The 6,200-nt window shown below is 44.9% G+C and overlaps 1 protein-coding gene across 2 annotated transcripts; it reads right to left on the reverse strand.

Moving 5' to 3' along the window:
- Positions 1–805: 805 nt before the first annotated feature.
- Positions 806–5,593, reverse strand: LOC129602204 (BTB/POZ domain-containing protein 6-like). 2 transcript variants are annotated; one of them, XM_055501182.1, is made up of 7 exons: positions 4,858–5,593; positions 4,675–4,797; positions 4,394–4,556; positions 4,144–4,331; positions 3,948–4,083; positions 3,267–3,794; positions 806–1,023 (listed from the first exon to the last, which is right to left on the reverse strand). In XM_055501182.1, exons 1-6 carry the CDS (start codon positions 5,001–5,003, stop codon positions 3,291–3,293), a joined length of 1,260 nt encoding a protein of 419 aa, XP_055357157.1. In that variant the 5' UTR covers positions 5,004–5,593; the 3' UTR covers positions 806–1,023; positions 3,267–3,290. The 2 variants fall into 2 exon arrangements, with proteins under 2 accessions (XP_055357157.1, XP_055357158.1); XM_055501183.1 differs by lacking the exon at positions 806–1,023 and having other exon boundaries at positions 2,324–3,794; positions 4,858–5,043; positions 5,260–5,593.
- Between the last annotated feature and the right edge of the window lie 607 nt (positions 5,594–6,200).

Consider the following 6,200-nt stretch of genomic DNA (forward strand, 5'->3'; position numbering starts at 1 on the left):
ATGGAAAGTGCTGCGAGGTTACACAGGGACTACAAGTCAAGGCGAAGCCGGATGCGATGAAATTATGGTGGAGCACATCAGCTAATTTCTAATGTGCGAATTGCCATACGTTGGCATAGTCCACACCTTACTGCGAAACCGTCCATTTTCTGGCTTCCGAATAGCAGCACTAAATACTCGAGTTTTCAATTTCCAACGCAAAAAATTTAGAACACTAAAACAGCTGTCAGCGCCAGTGCATGACACGGTCGAAAGGAAGGAGCGATATAGCGTGCCGAAACAATTTTGTAAATCCAAGCATCGGTTTGGCCAGTAGCGGTCAGTAAAATCGGTCGGGTGTTCAGCGGTGAGCTTGAGCAATGTCTGGGTGGTGAAAATAAAACAAAATTCAGCCAGCGACATCCACGAATTTCTTACGCCAGCGTCTATGGATCGAAATCGGGGCCACCCGGAGTCCGTTCTCGGAACCATGGATGGCGCGGATAATTTGAGAGAGATTGCACTGTCGTAATTAATTCGGTTTTTGTTTAAAAATTGGCAATGTGACGGGGTTGTGCTAATAAGAAACCGATAGCACAGTAAATTATGAGATTCATAATTGGGTTTCCCATATGAATAACGGAACGGCTACAAGAAGCATGTATAGCGTAATTGGGTCGCTATTTATTAAGTACTGTACTTGTTGGTATTAATGGTAAAATTCATCAAACTCGTGGATAATTTCAGTTTGTCTGCTGCATAAGGCGAAAAACATTCAGTGTACAATCCAGACGGGTACAATCAAGATCGAACAGAACCAAAACAAAAAATAACGCAAGAAACAAATCAAGTAGAAAATTTTGAGTGAACTGAAGTACATAAGATATTCTCTATCGCGTAATATTACAAAGAAACTTGTACTTCTAGTTCAGAGTGTAAGTTGTAGCAACAAATATCTGTAAACTAGTCAAAACAGAAGATCGCTCTCATACCAACAACAGGGCCCCACTTATCGTAAGCCAGAAACAGATATTTACCGGGTGGCTGAACAAAATGGCCGTCTGATTTATCAAGGTGTGCTGGGTCAGTCTATGTCTGATTGGCAGCACGTTGATTTCATTCGAAAGAGCAATCTTTACCACATACAAAAGTTAAGTTACACTGGCCTTATATAAAGTTCAAACTTAACAGTAAATTATTTTGGGAAATTGGGTGGAGTTTGCGGATGTCCCGGAAACAAAATTTTTAATTTCCCTATTTGTAAATTAAAAATTGCTGTTAATCAGCTAAGTAGATGGCAGTATTTTGCATTACAGTTTTTGGTAGAACAGTTGTTCTCTGTTTTATTGCCGTTAAGAGTTGTGGCTTTCCGGTGACTGCGTTCGGCCAGGAGAGGAGTGAATTAGGCCACGCAAATGAAATTCTCGTGAAACGGGCAAGTAGAGAGTTTGAAAATCAGTTCCTTTCTAACAGAAGAAGTACGTACTGATCTGCGCCCAACCAGTTTCTACTAGGGCAAGGCCTTAGCTACATATTTCACATAAGCCGACATTTCCTGTTGCACTCTGTCAGGCAGCAAAAAAATTCTAGCAAAAATGCCTAAAAAATCAGGTTATAAAAGTTCATTTTTCTCGAAAAGTAACGAAATGCGCTAACTGTATAGCGCATCCGGCGCAAGCACCAAGTCGACAATTTTTTTTAAATTTGAAAAAGAAGGGCTTGCTCTAAATAAAACAGTTAAAGAAGGTCAAATACAAATGAAATTCTCGTGAAACGGGCAAGTAGAGAGTTTGAAAATCAGTTCCTTTCTAACAGAAGAAGTACGTACTGATCTGCGCCCAACCAGTTTCTACTAGGGCAAGGCCTTAGCTACATATTTTCATTTGGTCACGCCAAGTTGTCACCAAAATTTTGATAATTTATTATATATTCCAGAGTGACTCTAGAATTTTTATTTAATTTTGACATGATCATAATTTCTCTTCTGCATCATTTGAGCCCAAGACTGCCAACAGGTAAGCGTTGTTTGACAAGTTACACCAGAAAACTCGCACGCCACCTGCTTCAGAATACGTCCCGACCCGTCTACCGTGTTCGCCTACCGTCCGCCATAAATTTAATTAAAAATCGAGGTCATCCCTTGGCTGATCGGTGAAAGGTCAAGACTTTTCAACCACCAATAGTGTATTTGGACGTATATGATGTGGTTCTCTTCGAACCCCTGGGAGGTCACAACTGCGACTTGAAAATCAGCACTGTCAAAATGGGGGAGGACCCCCTTTTAGCGATCCTCACACAAACGAGGAATGTCACCCCTAATCAATTTTAACATAATACGATTACGGACATATGTAGCATCAGTTTCGCGTTTGCTATGGACCAGGTGAACGCGGCTATGGACGAGGTGAACGCGGTTCCAGCGAATCCCCATCGGGCACATAATCTTTTTTGACGAACGCTTTCTTGATTTTTTCTTCCATTCGTCGGTGGTTCACAGTAAATCAGGAACGTGATCTATATCCTTGTTTGCTTTAGGATCGTTTAGAATGATCCTCTCCGCATATCTTTTAACGCTCATTCGGACATCTGAAGGTTCCAGGTATTTACGAAAAAATTTTCGCCGTACGTACCGTATAGCATTAGAAAAGCCTGACAATCTCCAATAAAAATTTTCCATAAATGAAATAATGGTTCCACTGCGTTGGTTCACCTTTCCAACGCTTACCTAATGTATTCTCAGCTTGTTTAAACTAATTTCGAGAGTAGAAAATGTTTTCCTGTTTTTCTGATTAGGTGAGTATAATGATCACAAATGCACCACCAGGGATCTCACTTCGGACCTTGTTTCTGACGTCGGTTTCAAAGCCAACGGTCAGATACCGATTTCAGTAAACGCAGAATTAAATTTTGTACTAGAAACAAACAAATGAACTGGAGCAAGTAAACTTTTTCTAATTTTTAAAAATGAATTTCAATGATGGTGACAACTTGGCGTGACCACCCTGTAGCTCTTGCGGGAAAGAAATGGCGCAAGATTCTGGATGTTGCGAGCTGGGACACGATAAGTTTTTACACACTTTCCTTTCGTCCCATCGCTAGGGAGCATGTCTTAAGTTTTTTTAATAGACTTAGTTGTTTTTAATAGTCAGTAAAATTCTCTGTCCAATGAGTGAAAACACGATACGTTGCGACGAATCGTTTGCGAGAAACAAGCTTAAAACGGAGACGGCCATTTTCTTCAGCCACCCGGTAAATGGCGTCGGACCGTACGCGAATCCCATTATTACCGCCGAGCCATCAACTGTCTGGGTTCACCCATTCGATTGCGCGGCCGATGATTTCCAGGCCGCCACCTGGACGCGACTGATCAGAAGATTCTCAAACGGACATACCAGCTCCGAGCGGGACGTGTTTTCAAAGAAGAGGCAGTGCAGATTGTCCGTGCGGCGCCCACCATAGATGCATTCACGATAACCCGACCCGGAGAAAGCCTTAATCTTCTGGTTTTTCTTCAGGATTTCCGAGGCCCGGACAATCTTGCACGGTGCGCGCTGTACCACCGGTTCCCCATCATCCCGGGTCACGAGAAAATCTCCTCCTCGTACACCGGCAATCTTGAACGGCCACCAGTAATCACAGAACAAAAGCACGTCGACGAACACTTCCTCGTTGAACAGGAATTCAGTATAGCCGTTGGGGATGCGCAGCAGTGAACCCCGTCGGGGCTCCGTCGGAAAGGGAAGCTGCGGTTTGTTGTCGGCGGCGTGCCTGAACTGGAAAATGTCCAGCAGCTCGGAATCAAGCAACAAGCGACTCTACAACATGGACTAGTTCTTTGAAACTGGCCTGGTTATCGGATTAAGAATGGGTCTCAAATTCTAAGCGAATCTAGCGTGCGTATAAAAACCTGTGACGTTATGGTAAGCACTACAGTAGATCCTGTTGTGGATAAAATTACACAGCCTTACTTTCAAAGGACCGTCGGCCAGTTCCGCATCGGTCAGCAAAGGAAAACGGACGAGAAAGAGCGCGTTTCCCAGTACCGCCCGGCGGTTGGCCGGGGAAGGGTCAAGTTTTCCCCGCAGACAGTTTGCCGCAGCCCACCTGCGACCAATGACCAATAAGCAGCACAGTAACAACACCAAAAAAATTAAAATCAATCACTTTTCGACGGCCGTATAGATCTCCCATTCCGAAGCGGACAATGAACTACGCTGTCGGATCATTTCCAGGGTATCCCGTCCGATCAGTGTGAACTGGTCGGAGCGCAGTACGTCCTGGCAGTGCGCGTTCACCACGGTCAAGCATTTCTCCACGAAACCTGCGCTGCATTCCTGGGCTGAAGACATGGCCTGTTAAAGAAGCCGTAACAGATGCTGATGGTTGTTGTTTACCAGAAAAGGGAAGAGCTGACCTTTTCTAAGAACAGGAGACAGTTGCCTGCGTTGAGTTGGCTATTGACGAACTTAAAGCAGAGTTCCATCAACTGCGGCAGATTGTATTTGTCAGCACAGTGCATCGTCTCGAAGACATTGTCGGATGTCAGGTTCTCATCCACGGAGCGAGTATACAGATACCTAAGCAAGTGCCCACAGATGCATTTTGCATTCCTGCCACAACCGACGATATGCAATAGAGTAAGCCGTGCAAGGACGAGCGCTTTATGAAATTGTTTCCAACTTTCCATATACTCACTGGAGCAAGTTGGTGAACGCGTCAGGCAGGATCTCCGGGATATCGATCGGAATGTCGCCCCTCTCCGGCTCACTTCCATGGAACATGGTGTGCAGAACATCGCTGCCCAGACTCAAAACAAACCTGTAACATAACCACCATCAGCCATTTCAAAATTCATTTCAGAATGCTAGCAGGACTGACTTGTGCGCGGAGAAGGTCTTCACTGCGCCGTACTGACGTCCCACAGTAAACTGCACATCGCTCATGTCACCACTGGCCAGGAGCAGCTTCAACTGATCAGCGAGTGCTGGAAGCGGTGTTCCCCATGGAGACGACGTTTCTGACATGTTGAAATGAGGCAGCCAGCACACTGACGGGGAGTAAGATCTAGGAGAAAGAAATTTTAGCAGCAGAATTCGAGGGGGTGTATGCAAGCGGCAGACCACTGTACGATCGGATAAATCACGATGTGCCAGCCTATTGCCACGTGCGCTCCTGCAGTGGGAGTGTCTATGACATCACTGTTCTGTTATTGGTTACACTTAAGGCGTTATGCGTGTTCACATGCAAAATTTGAAAGAGATTGGTCCTATGAGCGCGGACCTGATGAAGGTTCACGCGCAGGAACAGAATTGACGGAATTCTGCCTGCCAAACAGATCTGGCAATGCTATACAGCGCCTACGCTATGGAAAGCGAGAAACGGCGTGATTGCTAGAACTTTATAGACCAGACTAAATTCGATAGAATTTCCTCGTGGACAACTCCGCATTGCTGACTGCAGCAAGCGTGAAAAATGCGCACGTAGCCGCCACATGATGCGGGTGCGCGCAGAACACCATGCTTTCGCCACACGTAGGCGGGCGTGCAACAAAACACAACAGACTGCCAAAGCGAGGGTGTACGCATGTACGCCTGCGCTCACATGCCTCTGGGAGGGAGGCTGAGCTCCGTCGAAGCAAAATCCACGTCAATTCCTTGGGATTCTTGACGGCTCGTCTGTGCGCATAAAAGAACATCGAGATTTTATCTCCTTTTAACATCACAAATTCCAATTACATGTGTGAATAAAGAGATCTCGAAACAAAAGTAAAAACAGTAAAAAATATCAGAATTCATTATCAAAACGACTAGGATCCTCCGACTCGTAAAGGTCACTGGGTCCTGTCAACCGTAATCCACTTTGGTCCATTCCGCTCTATTGAGCAATCTTTTTCATCACAATGAGAGATCCGCTTTAGGAATAGGTGCGTATCAAGTACGACTTCTGAATACTGCTTCTTCATCTTTGGAATAATTGCGTATCAAAGTACGACTTCTGTCAAATGAGATTCTTCCTCTTGGACATGGAGGGACGTCTTGAAAGACAAGCTTAATGCTTCCTCCCTGGTAAGGTCATTCTCTTTTTCTCGATGACTCTCTTGAGCAGTGAAGTTCTCAAAGGTCATCCTTTCTTTTCTGATGTGCGATTCAATTGGGCAGTGACGATCCCAAAGGTCATCCATTTTCCTTCGTAAGTTCCATATTAAAGGTCATGGAGGAACT

Source organism: Paramacrobiotus metropolitanus, unplaced genomic scaffold (genome assembly GCF_019649055.1).
Source record: "Paramacrobiotus metropolitanus isolate TYO unplaced genomic scaffold, Prichtersi_v1.0 Parri_scaffold0000359, whole genome shotgun sequence".
Classification (NCBI taxonomy): domain Eukaryota; kingdom Metazoa; phylum Tardigrada; class Eutardigrada; order Parachela; family Macrobiotidae; genus Paramacrobiotus; species Paramacrobiotus metropolitanus.

What these genes read in the sequence shown, in the direction of transcription:
- LOC129602204 (XM_055501182.1), bottom strand. Translation starts at nt 5,003, where the DNA reads ATGTCAGAAACGTCGTCTCCATGGGGAACACCGCTTCCAGCACTCGCT. An exon ending in AAGACCTTCTCCGCGCACAA is followed by an intron (nt 4,798 to 4,857) that starts GTCAGTCCTGCT and finishes GTTATGTTACAG; the next exon opens with GTTTGTTTTGAGTCTGGGCA. An exon ending in TGGCCGACGGTCCTTTGAAA is followed by an intron (nt 3,795 to 3,947) that starts GTAAGGCTGTGT and finishes TCCATGTTGTAG; the next exon opens with AGTCGCTTGTTGCTTGATTC.